We start from the raw sequence: 15,633 nt of genomic DNA on the forward strand, positions 1-15,633 counted from the left end.
TGTGGCACTCACCAGCCCCTCCAACCTGGAGATATTTCCAGCAGCTACCCCTGCCATTTGGTGGAGTTCTAGGGCTGGATCTTTTGTGTTCTAGTTGCCTTTTAAATTGCAGCAGTTCACAGTGTTGGGGGAGGGGAAGTCCCTTCATGACTATGTCTCCATCTTCCTTGCCATTCTCTACATGGTCTATCTTTTCTCGTGCAGAGCCTGTTCAGTCAGCACTTAGTTCTACTTCAGGAGGAATTGCTCTATAAGTAGGTATAGATTGGGTGTGTCTGTGGAGGAAGTGAATTCAGGGTCTTCCTACATCACCATCTTGAATCAGAAGTCCATAGTAAGGATTTTTTGAAGGATTTTTGTTTTTTTTATTGTTGTCTTTGTTTTGTTACACATTAGACCTATCTTGGGTTTTAATTCTTGGGCAGATTGCATTTATGTACCAACATGTACAATAGATTTTTCTCATTCTGTATTTACACAGTGATTTCTTAACAGAAAGTTGCATCATCAACTGCAAAATCTCCTAAGTAATTTAGCAAAAGGAAAACATTATGATAAGGGAAACATGATGGCCCAAATATGGCAGTATTTGATGTGAATTGTGGCAGATTCTAAGGAAATTAGATTACATAATAAGTAAAACATAACAGGATGAATTGCCCAACAAGTATGTCCCCAGTGGGCTTATGAGACACTTCAGAAATGACACAAATGGAAATAGTCAATTATGAGTCAGCATTCTTCCAAATATTGTACAAGGGTAAATTTTAGATCCAGACTGATCTTAAGTTAAATGAGCCAGGTTTTAGGGTGAGTGATGGATTGGATTTCCTCTAGTGTCCTTGCATTATATGCTCCACTTGAATACCTGAGAGCTGCCACAAGAAAAATGTGTTCGCTTTTGCATTGCTGTGTAAAGGCAACCAGGTCATGAATTTCAGGTAGGCATTCATTTCTTGCCACTACTTACTGTAGAACACTTGGAATTCTGAGACTGAATAGCACCCTAATTGTGGAAAGCATAGTCGTTAACGAGTTAAGTCCAAAGAAAAGCTGGCAGAGGGCAAACCACATATAAACCAATGTGCTGGCCCATGCAGATGTCAGATAACAATAAGTGTGGCACAGAATATGTTCATTTTTAAACTTCAAGTTTCTAAACTCCTGGAAGTAAACAGGAGGACAATTTCATATAATAGTTTAAGAACACAGCATTTGGGGCACCTGGGTGGCTCAGTCGCTTAAGCTTCTGGCTCTTGATTTCAGCTCAGGTCATGATCTCAGGGTCGTGAGATCAAGTCCCACTTTGGGCTCCACACTGAGCGTGGAGCCTGCTCAAGATTCTCTCTCTCTCGTCTACAGCCATACCACCCTGAACGCGCCCGATCTCGTCTGATCTCGGAAGCTAAGCAGGGTCGGGCCTGGTTAGTACTTGGATGGGAGATTCTCTCTCTCTCCCTCTCCCCACCCACCCCTGCTCATGCACTTGCTCTCTCTAACAATAACAACAACAAAAAAAAAACAAAAAAAAAACAGCATTTGGATTCTGAATGGATTTTCTATTTTTTTAATTAAGATATATTTGATATGTAACATTATACTGGTTTCAGGCATACAACCTAATAATTTGGTATTAGTACATATTGCAAAATGATCATAGTAAGTCTAACTTGCATCAACTCACATAGTTAAAAATGTTTTCTTGTCATGAGAAATTTTAAGATCTACTTTTTTGGCAACTTTTAAATATATAATATACTATTTTATTAACTATAGTCACCAGGCTTTACATTACATACCTAGCAATTATTTATTTTATAACTGGAAATCTGTACTCTCTGACCCTTTTTACCCACCTCTCCCACTGCTTAACTCCCCACCTCTGGCAACCACCAATTTGTTCTCTGTATTTATGAGCTCAGGGGTTTTTTTTTACTTCATTATTTTTTTTTAATTCATCATACAAGTGAGATCATATAGTTTTTGTCTTTGACTTTTCAATTCACAAAAGGCTCTCAAGATCCATCCATATTTTCACAAATGGCAATATTTCCTTCCTTTCTATGGCTGAATATTATTCTACTGTATTATTACCACTGGTAAAAAATACCACATTTTTATTATTTATCCATCAATGGACACATAGGTTGTTTCCATATCTTGGCTATTGTGAATAATGCTGCATTGAACATGGGAATACATATACTTTTACAAGTCAATGCTTTTGTTTTCTTCAGATAAATACCCAGAAATGGAATAGCTGAATCACATGGTGGTTCTATTGTTAATGTTTTGAAAAACCTCCATAGCGGTTTCCATCACAGCTGCACTGATTCACATTCCCACTGCGAGTGCACAAGGGTTCCCTTTGTTCCACATCTCCACTAACACTTGCTATTTCTTGTCTTTTTGGTAATAGCTGTTCTAATAGGTGTAAGGTGATATTGCGGTTTGATTTGCATTTCCCTAATTGGTGATGTTGACCACCTTTTCACATACCTCTTGGCCACATATATGTCATCTTTGGAAAAATGTCTATTCATATTCCCTACCCATGTTTTAATCAGATTATTTTTCTGATATTGAGTTGTAGGAGTTCTTTATATGTTTTGGATATTAACCTCTTATGAGATATATGATTTGCACATACTCTCTCCCATTCAGTAGGTTGGTTGCTTTTTCATCTTGTTGATGGTTTCCATCGCCGTGCGGAGCTTTTTAGTTTGATATACTCTGACTTATTTTCCTTTTGTTGCCTTTGCATTTGGTCAAATCGGAAAAAATTATCACCAAGACCGATGGCAAAGAGCTTACCACCTATGTTTTCTTCTAGGAGTTTTATGGTTTCAGGTCTTATGTTCAAATCATTAATCCATTTAGAGTTTCTTTTTTTTTTTTTTTTTTAAGATTTTATTTGAGAGAAAGAGAGAGTGAGCATGAGTGGGAGGGAGGAGCAGAGGGAGAGGGACAGACAGACTCCATGCTGAGCAGGACCCTGGGATCATGACCTGAGCCAAAGGCAGATGCTTAACTGACTGAGCCATCCAGGCGCCTCCATTTTGAGTTAGTTTTTGTGTCTGATGTAAGACAGTGGTTCAGTTTCATTATTTTGCATGTGGCTGTCCAGTTTTCCCAACATCATTTATTAAAATCCTTTCCCCATTGTGTATTCTTAATTGACCATATATGCATGAGTTTATATCTGTGTGCTATTCTGTTCTATTGATCTGTTTTATGGCAAAGCCATAGTGTTTTGATTACCATAGCTTTATATTTGAAAATCAGAAAGCATGATGCCTCCAGCTTCATTTTTCTTTCTCAAGAGTGATTTGGCCTTTTGTGGTTTCATAAAAATTTTAGGATTGTTTGTACTATTTATACAAAAAATGCCATTGGAATTTTGATAGGGATTACGTTGAATCTATAGGTGGCTTTGGGTAGTATGGACATTTTAACAATATTCTTCTCATCCATGAGCACAGAATATCTTTCCATTTATTTGTGTTTTCAGTTTTTTCATCATGTGTGTTATAATTTTCAGTGTACAGGTCTTTTACCCCCTTGGTTAAATTCCTAAGCATTTTATTCTTTTTGATGCAATTATAAATAAGTATTTCTTTCTCTTTTTGATAGTTCATTATTAGTGTATAGACATACAAAAGATTTTGTATCCTACAGCTTTTGTGAATTTGTTGATTAGTTCTAACAGTTTTTGGTGGCACCTCTGTGGTTTTTCATATACAGTACCATGTCATGTGCAAATAGTGACATACTTCTTCCTAATTTGAATGCCCTTTCTTTTTCTTGTCTAATTATTCTGGCTAGGACTTCTAATACTATGTTGACTAAAAGTGGTGAGTGTCAGGCGCCCGGCTAGCTTAGTCGGTAGAGCATGAGACTCTTAAAAGTGGTGAGTGTCTTGTTCCTGATCTTTATGATGCTTATTATTCCCCCATACACACTTCGATAAAAGCTTTTATCATAGATGTTGAAGTAGGTTAATACTTTTTCTGTATGTGTTGAGGTGATCATATGATTTTTATCCTTAATTTTGTTAATGTTGTGAATCACATTGATTGGTTTGTGAATGTTGAAACATTCTTGCATCCCTGGAATAAATCTCACTTGTTGATGATATATGATTCCTTTAATATTGTTGAATTCAGTTTGCTAATTATTTTGTTGAGGACTTTTGCATCTGTGTTCATCAGGGATTTTCTTGTGGCATCCTTATCTGGTTTTGGGATCAGGGTAATGCTAGCTAGCCTCATAAAATGAGTTTGGAAATGTTTCTTCTATATTTTGGAAGAGTTTAAGAAGGACTGGTATTCCTTTAAATGTTTGGTAGAATTGACCAGAGAAGATATAGTTCTGGTCATTTCTTTGTCGAGAGGGTTTTCTTTTTTTTATTACTGATTCCATCTCTTTACTAGTAATTGTTCTTTTCAGATTTTCTGTTTCTTAATGATTCAGTCTTAGTGGGTTGTATAGGTCTAAAAATTTATCCATTTCCTTCCAGGTTGTTCATTTTGTTGGTGTGTAATTGATGATAGTCTTTTATAATACTTTATATTTTCATAGTTTTTTTTTTAAGATTTTATTTATTTGACAGAGAGAAACACAGTGAGAGAGGGAACACAAGCAGGGGGAGTGGGAGAGGGAGACACAGGCTTCCTGCTGAGCAGGGAGCCCGATGCGGGGCTTGATCCCAGGACCCTGGGATCATGACCTGAGCCGAAGGCAGACGCTTAACGACTGAGCCACCCAGGCGCCCCTATTTTCATGGTTTTTATTCTTATTTTAGTTATAACCTCACCTCTTTTTTTTTTTTTTTTTAGAGAGAGAGAAAGTGTGTATGAGCTGGGGGTGGGATAGAGGGAGAGAATCTTAGGCTCCATGCTCAGCATGAAGCCCAAAGTGGGGCTCGATCTCACCACCCTGAGATCATGACCTGAGCTGAAATCGAGAGTTGGATGCTTAATCCACTGAGCCACCTAGTTGCCCCCTTCTTCTTTCATTTCTGATTTTGATTCTCTCTCCTGGGTGAGCTTAAGTATAGATCTGTCCATTTTGTTTACAGTCCTGTGTTACCAGTAAACATAAGCCCTGCCAGCCACCAGTGCCAACAACCAAGAGGTGTGCCCTGAGAGGCAGCCATAAAAATTGGGGTCCCAGATAAGAGAACAGGTTCCTTCTGGGAGATACTAGTGAGTTGGAGCAAGATTGAGGGAGAGAGCAAAGATGGTGCCCACTGGAGAGTATTTCAGTAGGCCCCTAGCTGTATGTTACGGTAAGCAAATAAGCCTCTTTCACAGAAAGTCCATGCTTTTCAATTGGCTGCCTCTGCCCTGAGCCTTGGAGTGGGTGGGTCCACCCATGCAAGCTCTTTAGTCAGTTCACTATAGCCTTGTGGGTCTCAGGCCCTATTCGTTTTCAAAGCTAGATGTTTCAGGGACTCATCTCAGGTGCAGGTCTTAAAAATTGTGGTGCCCAATATGGGGTTCAAACCTTTTGCTTCTTGGGGAGAAACTTTGGGGTCATGAGTCCTGATTGTGGGTCACAGTGCCAGGGGTAGGGTTTATTGCAATATTGTGTCTCGGCCTCTTTTACCTGCTTTCCTGTGGGTTTTTTGTTTGCCTATTGCATAGGAGCCACTCAGCCTATTGGTTTTGTTTTCTTGTTCAGAGGAACTTGTCCCCTATGTACCTGTAGATTCAGTGAGTCTGTAGGAAGAGATGGGTTCAGGATCTTCCTACACTGTCATCTTAAACTGGAACCCCCAGATGGGTTTTAATAGCAGTCTGTACTCTTAGTGCCTTTGAGAAAATTATCACCCTCTATGCCTGTTTCCTCATTTTTTATTGGGAATTCAAGTGCCTACCTCCCAATTGTTGTGAACATTGAATGGATTCAAACTTAATAGATCAGCTGACACCTCAAGTTCACCACTCTCAGGGCTGTGACAGAACCCTGGCCCCAACCATGCCTGGATTCTCTGTATTCGGCTAAGTGGAGGAGGGACCTTCAGGAAGGTTCTGCTTTCTACCAGCATACTTCCATGTTTTTAATGGTTTTGTCTTAATCACTTCTGCTTATGGTTGATTCTTTATGTGAATCTCATTAAGCTTAGTGACCTGTAAGAAGTTTTTCTTAGCTTTATTAACACAAAAAGAAATAAGGACTAAAGCAAAATGTTCTTTGAGAACCTTCTCTGCAAAGGAGTTAAAACACGTGGCTCCTGTCTCACTCAAGGCACTCTTGGCCAGACAAAGCTTTATTGCAGCACTGTCCACTCGAACATTCTGCCGTGGTAGAAACATTCTATATTTGTGGTATCCATTGTAGTGACCACTGGCCACATATGGCTATTGAGCACTTGAAATGTGGTATGACTGAGGAACTAAATTTTTAAATTTTAAATAGCCAAATATCTAGGGGCTATCACTGGACAGCTCAGGTCTATAGCATGGTATAAATAGTGATGTATTCTTAAGACTAAATGACTAATTCAGTTAGGTGGAACAAAGTAGTTGTTTTGTCTTACTGATAAACAAGTCAGATAACACCAAATTTTTTTTAAAAATTCAAATATGGTATTTATATGTAGAAAAGCAAAGGCCTCTGTAAAATTCTGGGGTTCTCTTTTAAAATATCCATAATTTGTTGGGGCGCCTGGGTGGCTCAGTTGGTTAAGCGACTGCCTTCGGCTCAGGTCATGATCCTGGAGTCCCTGGATCGAGTCCCGTGTTGGGCTCCCTGCTCGGCGGGGAGTCTGCTTCTCCCTCTGATCCTCCCCCCTCTCATGTGCTGTCTCTCTCACTCTCTCTCTCAAATAAATAAATAAAATCTTAAAAAAAAAAAAAAGAAAAAAGAAATAAATAAATAAAATATCCATAATTTGAAATTCAGCCCTTGGTCCAGCTATCTGAGAGGTGTTCATTTCTCAGTCTTCTTATAAAAGCTGATTAAATTAAGGCTTATCCTATAGTTGGTGCTCAGTAAATATGTGATATGTCAATTATTAGTTAATTCTTCAACTGGTGGAAAACGTACATTACTAGCTATGCACCTCATGCTATGATTCATATGAATATGCTTGCCACAATTCTTCTGTTGCTTTTTCTTAATGAGAAGGAATTAAATTGTAAAGCTCAAAAGTGAATGTGTAGTCATGCTATCATTTCATTATTTTTCAAGGGAAATTGAAAGAATGGTCTTTGGTCCTCTATGGCACCTCCGTGCAGCCGTACTCACCAACCAATGAGTTTCCTAAAGTAGAACGTGTCCGCTATAGCCGAGTAGAAGACCCCACCGATGACTATGGTACCGAGGATTATGCAGGTAAGATGGTTTCCAACAGGGACACACGCTAAGGAGAGAACTCTCGTGCATCACCCCACCATGCAGCGATCAACTTCTACCAATATTCTGATATAGTTTCTTCCATCTTCTTTTCTATCCCCCCAAATATTTGCATGTGTATATTCAGATAGCACTGTTTTCTTCAAAGCCAAAAGCACACTATATAGAGTTTCCATATCCTTTTTCTTTCTCTTGTGGCTATTAAGAGCATATTTCCCTGTTGTCACATATCCTCACAACAGTATTTAAAAGACAGCATGACAGTCCATCCTATGATTGTACTACATTTAATACATAATCTGGGATGTGTAGTTTGCTTGGAATTTTACACTATTTTAAATAAGGTTTGGATGAACATCATGATTTTATCAGTCTTTGTTTATATCATTAATTATTTCCTTAGAATGGAGTTCTGAGAATTACTGCAGCAAAGGGAATAATCAGTTTGAGAGCTTGGACACACTTTGTCACATTCCTTTCCAGACAAGATGTACCAGTCTACGCTGTGACCAGCTGTGCGTTTTTTATACTCATTCCTGCCAAAATTGAATGGAAAGAAAAAAGTTAAAGAACAGAACATTTTAAAATTTTTATAGCTTTATTAGTAAATCATTTTTTCCTCTGTAGTTCTAGGAATTAAACATAATTGTATTTTACCCATTTTTCTATTCAAATTGACACCAATTTTCTTATAAGAGCTCTTTGTATGTTATTGTCTCTCACATTTTTCCATACAGTAGTTCCCCCTTATCTGTGGTTCCCTAGTAGTAATACTACTACTACTAAGTAGTATCCCGTTATTAACGGTCAGGAAGGAGATGATCCTCCATCTGCTAGATCATCAGGTCAGTAGTAGCTTAATGCTACGTTACCATGCCCACGTCATTCCCCTGACTTCATTTCATCCTGTAGGCATTCTAGCATCTCACACTGTCACAAGAAGACAGATGAATACCATAAGATTTGAGAGAGACCACATTCACATATATTCACATCTTTTTATCATAGTATATTGATATAATTGTTCTGTGTTATTAGTTTCTCACTGTGCCTCATTTAAAAATTAAATGTTATCACAGGTATGTATGTATAGGAAAAAGACATAGTATCTATAGGGTTTGGTACTATCCATGGTTTCAAGCATCCACTGCGGGGCTTGGAAAGTATCCCCTGCAGATAAGTGGGAGCAACAACTACTATATTTGCTGAAACCATTTCCTCAGTTATTGCTTGCTTCCAAAATGTAGTTTTTGTTTTGTGTTTTGTTGTTTTGATGGAAAAAGAAAATTGGAGGGCAGGGTTTATAGTTTCAGATCTCACTTGTGTGTGTGTGTGTTTTTAAGAAGTTTTAGTCTTTAAAATCAACTAAATATCCACATGCATTTTTTTCTAATCTCTGCTTTTTACATTTGGCCATTCATCTGGAACTTATTTTGGCTTATGATATATAGTAGGAGATAAAATAAATAGACTAACATTATTGGCTGGGTCATTTTCCCTTTTACTAGTTTAGGATCTTCCCTTCATTTTTAAATATTTATTGGAGAGGGAGATGCCGGGCTCGATCCTAGGACCCTGAGATCATGACCTGAGCTGAAGGCAGACGCTTAACCAACTGAGCCACCCAGGTGCCCCAGGATCTTTCCTTTGTAACAACAGAATAAATTTTTACACCAGGGTCTCTTCTGGTACCCCCTTTTCTCATTTTTTAATAATTCTTAATCCGGTAACACCCACACTGTATTTTACTCTCTGTTAAACATCTTGTTTTCATAGCAATTCTTAAGTCTACCTGTAAAGATCCCATTGGAATTTAATGTGAATTTACATGCCAATCTCATGGGAAGAGTTGTTTAGGTAAGAATTGCTGTTATAAAATGCATGCAGTCTTTCCATCCAAAACATAGACTATGTCCCATTTTACTGAAATCTTTTAATTTTAGGTTGTATTCTTCTTCTTAGTGTTATTCCTATGTGTTTGGGGGTCTTGTTGCTATATAATGGAAGTCATATTTTCTAACTAGTATCTGCTGGTATCTAGGAAATCTATTGGCCGTTGCATATTTATCTTTTATCAGGCCATTCTGCTCAACTTTCTTATTATGTTTTAGAGTTGATTTTCTGGGGCAGTTTAGGTCTTATAGCCATATCAAAGTATATTTCTGATTTTTTTTTTTTTTTTTAAGATTTTATGTATTTGAGAGAGGGAAAACCAGACTCCCTGCTGAGCAGGGAGCCCCACATGGGGCTCGGTCCCAGGACCCATGAGATCATGACCTGAGCCAAAGGCCAACACTTAACCGACTGAGCCACCCAAACACCCCTCTGATTTTAATTTTATTATGTTAGTCACCATACAGTACGTCATTAGTTTTTGATGTAGTGATCCACAATTCTTTGTTTTTGTATAACACCCAGCGCTCCATGTAGTACGTGTCTTGTTGCATTGACTACCACTTAATGAGCTAAAGATAAAAGTACTTCATTAGTCACCTTAGCAGAATATCATAAACATGCACATGGTTCCTTTTATGCTAAACAGATAGGATCCCAGAGTCCATCCTAAGCTGGAATAATTCAAACCAGTTGAGCTAACTGGAGCTCAATTGTATTAGATTATCTCATTATGTTTTGAGCTTGTAACATTACTATTCATCTTATAACAAGCAAACCGTTTCATCTTCTCTGATAGGAGAAAGGATATCCAAAAACATAAACTGAGCTTAATAACCTGTTGCTATATGCCTTCTGGTAGGTTTCGAATTCACATTTTGGTAATCTTAAAATTCTGAACAAACAGTTCTCTATCTCTGTGGTTTTTCTCATTAACATCTCCAAAATGTCCACATTGGCACTTGAGAGAGAACAAAGACAATTATTTCATTATTACCCTGCAACCTAAAATGCTAAACTGCATCTGGGACAGGTTAAGATTATAAAAGAAACAGCACAGCATGTGAACTGGCCATACGGAGCCCTTGGGCACATATAAAGCATAATTTTGGGGGTGGGTTAATTGCAGAAATCATCTGGTGAAAATTTAGGGCCACCCATGATTCCTTTTCTTCAGAGCTGTGATTTTCACCTTCATGAAGAAGTCAGCCTGGCTAAAGGCACAGATGGTATTATCATAAACAGATCCCTAGTACTGTTTCATCAAATTCCAGGGGCTGTAGGACCCACAGCTGGCTGAGCTCCAGCCCTTACGTACAGAGACACCCTCTCCTTCTCTATCGTAGCAGAGAGCTGAAAGGTCCCAAGTTATACTCGCTGTGCAATTTAGAGATCAGTTTTAAGGCTTGGGGGAACAGAGAGATAAACAGTGCTGTCAGATGACTCTTGTGATTAATCAGAAATATATCTCAAGTCTGCATTCATTTTGAAAGGTCATCACTAGTACCTGATTTACTACTTCAATGTAGGAGAGCTGGAGTAAGAAGGGGGACCCATGTTGATCCCAGGGCTCCTGGGCTATATTATCTGGACAAGCCACTCTAATTCTTGGAAAGTATGTTTTCTCACCAGGTAAATGAGGGTGTTTGAACACTAGATTTTTCTCTAAGTCATTCCTCCCAGGTTCTACCATTTTATATTCCGACTCAGTACCTGTAGAACAGAATCCTATAATGACTACAGGAGATCAAGGTTCAACAGTAAATCCTTTTGATTCAAATCAGTATGGTTCAGACATTTCTGACATAACTTTTAATGTTTGTACATTCTGTGCATGTTTATTACTACTTAAAATCATGTGTATTTTTTTTTCAAAGATTTTATTTATTTGACAGAGACACAACGAGAGAGGGAACACAAGCAGGAGAAGTGGGAGAGGGAGAAGCAGGCTCCCCACGGAGCAGGGAGCCCCATGCGGGGCTCGATCCCAGGACCCTGGGACCATGACCTGAGCCGAAGGCAGATGCTTAACGACTGAGCCACCCAGGCGCCCCAATCATGTGTATTTTCAACAGGAAAGGGCTTGAAGATTACAAGACCAAATGTCCTAAAGTATGGAGAACAAGGAAAAAGGGAGTTAGTTCAAGCAAGTAAAAGGTCTAGCCCGTGTCATTAGAAAGCTTTTTATCAGTTATGAAAATCTCCCATCTTGGGGCACCTGGGTGGCTGCCAAATAAAATCTTAAAAAAAAAAAAAAAATCTCCCATCTTTCTGGCATTTTTTTCTTCCTGTCTGTGCATTCTTACTCTAGACCAAAGAATAGGTCATGAGAGATTAGCAACTTTCATCCTAGGTCTGGAATTCTTTAAGCTTGCTTGCATTTTTAAAAATTTATGTCTCGTTGAGTTGCCCACTGGCCTGTGGGTAGGACACAATTTTAAAATCTATTATCTGTAGCGATCCACAGATAATAGATTTTAAAATTGTGTCCTACCACGTGGATCACTACATCAAAAAACTAATGATGTATTGTATGGTGACTAACAAATTTAATTTCATTTAAAAAAAAATCTATTACCTATGCCTTAAGTACCTGCTTTGTAATCCAAGACCAGATACTGATAAGCTTGCCCCAGATGCCATAATGATGTTTCTTGCTGGGTACAGCATCTCAGAGGTATTCCATGGTTTTAATGACCATCGGCAAGCCAGCCAATCTGGTCCAGGCGTGGAATAATCAACTTTTTTCTTTTTTCTGTCAACAGCTTAACTTGTCATTTTTCTGTAAATCCGACATTTTTATCATTACGCATATTTAATTGCCGTCAGTTCTCTTCCAGTTGCCATAGTGGCATCCTTTGAATTCGGAGATATGTGTTATCTCCCACAAGGCAGCCATATGTGCTTTTTTGAAGACCAGGCCACAGCTGGATTTACATTTTTGATACTTTGGTAATAGGAGTTCATCTCCGTGCTTAGAGCCATGTTACACATTATTCCTCCACCTTAAAGAAACTCTCCCTGCATGAGGAAGGAAAAATTCAAGGTAAAACAGACCTGCTTTAAAATCGTATTTTCCCAAGTATTGTTTTAATTTTTTTTTTTTTTTTTTTTGGAAAAGGTCCCTGTGACCCTGAGTGCAGTGAGGTCGGCTGTGACGGGCCAGGACCAGACCACTGCAGTGACTGCTTAAACTACTACTACAAGCTGAAAAACAACACCAGGTAAGAACGATCCTGAGTCCGATCCCCCCGCGCTCCTGCCCCCCCCCCCCCCACACACACACACACAGCACGCTCCGGGTGGTCCCATGGGCTGCGCTCCAGCCGAGTCTGCTGACGTTCTCCTCCCAGGACCCAAGCACAGAACAGAGGCTGCTGCCCCCGCCTCCCGGTGTCATTCCAAATGCTGAAACCCATACTAAGTGTCCCTGTATGCTGTCAAGCTGCAAATGTCTTTGCTCACATTTGGACTAGCCCTCTAGACCTTTCCTCTAGAGCTCTGTTTGCTTTTCATGAGAATGCCAGCATCCAGCCCAACAGATGTGTCCCCGTGTGGCAAAGGTGCTGGGCCCTGCTCACCCTATTTCACTCTGGGCACTGAGGCAGACCTGCTTGGTCACCGTAACTCTGAGCCCCTGGCTTCTGCCTCAAGTTGTGCTGATCTGTCCGCAGGGAGGCTCCTGGGACAGTGATGGCCTCTCAGAGGCTGTCCGCTCCAGGCATCTCTCTCAGAGCCCTGCCCCCTTTTCCGTCCTGCTTCAGGGAAGACTTACTACAGTGAGTCCACACTTCAGCCATCCAGACAGACCCAGACCCGTTCTAGTTCCTGTTTACATGCATGCTGGAATTTCTGGTCCTTAAAGGAAGGGCCCTTGGCTACTGCAGGACCTCTCATCGCTGAGACCAGCAAAATGCCTGACATTTTACTTGGTATTCAGTAGTAAATATTTGTTGAATGAATAAACAAAGTGCTGTCCTTCAGTTAAGGAAGTTCTTTTTTTTAAATGTATTATAACCAACCAAGTTTAAATCGATTAACTTAGACAATAGCGTACAGCCCCTAGTGCACAGGATCCATAGGACAACACACAGAAACAGAAGTAACCCCTTATTAGCAACCTTTTTTGTATAAAATCGTGGTTCCCACATAGTTTCCTTTCAATCCTATGCCACAACCTTTCCTCTTGAGCCTCTAGTTTCTAACCATCGTCCCCTTTAAAGAGCTAGTCCCGAACCGGAAGAGGGGGTTTGGACCAAGACATGCGTTACCTGGCAGACTTGGTATTGGGTGGCCGCCTTGCCACTTCAGAACCCTACACAGGAAAAAGCTTCAACCAACAGAATTTGGCTCTTTGGATATGGTGTTACCATCGTGGTTTAAGATGGAAGGCTGCTCTTGCTTGAGCATCTCCAAGAGTGCCTGGGACTCCGTCTTCAATGATGCTGCCCTTCTTTCTTACCATTCCACAATGCAGGATCTGTGTCTCCAGCTGCCCCTCTGGCCACTACCATGCTGACAAGAAGCGATGCAGAAAGTGTGCTCCCAACTGTGAGTCCTGCTTTGGGAGCCATGGTGACCAGTGCCTGTCCTGTAAATATGGATACTTCCTAAATGAAGAAATCAACAGCTGTGTTATCCACTGCCCTGCTGGATTATACCCGGACACCAGTGAGTTGATTTCAAATATTTGGGTTTTAGAGAGGAAATAGAAGGTTTTCATTTGAATGACATTAGGAGGGATTGAGGCCTTGGTTATATCAAAGGATCTAACCAGTTTTTAAGAGAACACATGATAATTTTAACAATTTTTGTTAAAAAAAAAAATCAGTTATGTAAAAATGCTTGTAACTAACTGTCAGGGAGTCCTCAGGCCCATCCCCAGATTCAGTGATTTGCTAGGAGGACTTACTTACTATATAGTTGCACTCATGAGCTCATAGTTACTAAGTAAAATCAGGAAAAGGTACATAGGACACAAAGTCCACAGGAAACCAGCACTAGCTTCTAAGTTTTCTCCCAGGATGCATTGAAATCCCCCAGCAACAACTGGTTACAACATGTGTGAAATGTAGGCTACCAGGGAACCTCCTTAGAGTCTCAGTGCCCAGGGTTGTGGTCACGAAGACCCCCTCTACCTGGCACATACCAAAATTCCAGGCTCCTACCAGGAAAGCAGATGTCCAGCATAAACCATCTTGTTTGTACAGTTGAGGCACCATGAGCCACTCTTACCAGTTAAGGTGGTGGAAACCCTCCTGAAATCCAATTCCCAGATACTAGCCATGGACCAGCTTCAGAAGCAGGCTTTCAAAAGATAGCAGCCAAGCCTGCTCTTTTCTACACACCAGGCCTGTATGGTATCAGTGTTAACTTTTCAGAAAGTTTAGAAAACATGACTTTGATGTGAATATGGAATAGACATGTGTCAAAGACTACTAATGAAGGGCCATTAATGAGGAAACCTATAAAGTGATAAATGGATTCAAAGACTATCAGGTATTCCAGTCCACTAGGAAAGGCAAAATGAAATCCATTTGCTGAGTTTAGAGTAGGAGGATCCTGAACTCACCTTATCCCTCAGACACATTGAGATAAACCACCTGAAGACTGGCAGAACAGACCTGCCACAGTTAATTGTAGAGAGAAGGCCACCTTGAAAAGGGTAGGTAGGATGGAGACATAGTTGGAAACCAAACCCCTGTGCCACTAACTACAAACAGGAGGGACATCACAAGCATGGGGAAGCAAGAGGATCTGAGTCCACCTAATATCTGGCTTTAGAAACAAGGAGATTTTAACTCCAGTGGGGCTTAGTTCCAGGTTCCAGGAGAGCCTGAGGGCAATAGGAAACTGAGTCTCCATCATCCCTAAAGATGCAGCAGTTTGAAAAGTGCCTGCGGTTATATGTGAAGGAGATATATTGACTAATCTGTCCTGGGCAGATTAGATCTGTCCCCAGGCAGGGATGTACAGGATATTTCTCTAGAAACAAAGTGCTGGTAGGTGCCATTCCTCTTCCCCCTCCCCACCCCAAGCCCTAGATAGCTGGATGTTTGTGACAGGTAGCACTAACACCCTCCATCTACTTTGCTATAGCACTGTGTGCTCTTCCTCATCCAACCCAGCTCAGCAGTCCTCCCTTCAAAGTGGCTCCTGTCCCACCATGCCCACTTGGAGGGTGCCACTCCAAAGTGACTCATGCCCTGGGGAGCGAGGAGAGAAGACGCTATAACAGCACACTTGCAGTCCCTGCAGTCCAGCCTCATAGCTGGCTGGGCAAGAAGCAAGCCCTGCCCTTCAGTGCACCTGTAGCTGTGTCTACACAGAGGGACTCATTGCAGACAGCTGGGCTCACTGCTGGCCCAATTCACCAAG

General features: G+C 40.4%; 1 protein-coding gene across 4 annotated transcripts in view; it reads left to right on the forward strand.

Annotated features, from left to right (window-relative positions):
- PCSK5 (proprotein convertase subtilisin/kexin type 5) overlaps window positions 1-15,633 on the forward strand; it is a 456,302-nt gene that overhangs the window by 267,429 nt on the left and 173,240 nt on the right. For 3 of the 4 annotated variants that reach the window (XM_078062229.1, XM_036103195.2, XM_036103196.2), the window contains exons 14-16: window positions 7,198-7,341; window positions 12,377-12,479; window positions 13,733-13,926. In XM_078062229.1, coding sequence (XP_077918355.1) covers window positions 7,198-7,341; window positions 12,377-12,479; window positions 13,733-13,926 — 441 coding nt within the window. Of the gene's footprint in view, window positions 1-7,197; window positions 7,342-12,376; window positions 12,480-13,732; window positions 13,927-15,633 lie in introns of those variants that run through there. The other variant, XR_013443967.1, reaches the window with a different exon arrangement.

Source organism: Halichoerus grypus, chromosome 14 (assembly GCF_964656455.1).
Source record: "Halichoerus grypus chromosome 14, mHalGry1.hap1.1, whole genome shotgun sequence".
NCBI classification, from domain to species: Eukaryota; Metazoa; Chordata; class Mammalia; order Carnivora; family Phocidae; genus Halichoerus; species Halichoerus grypus.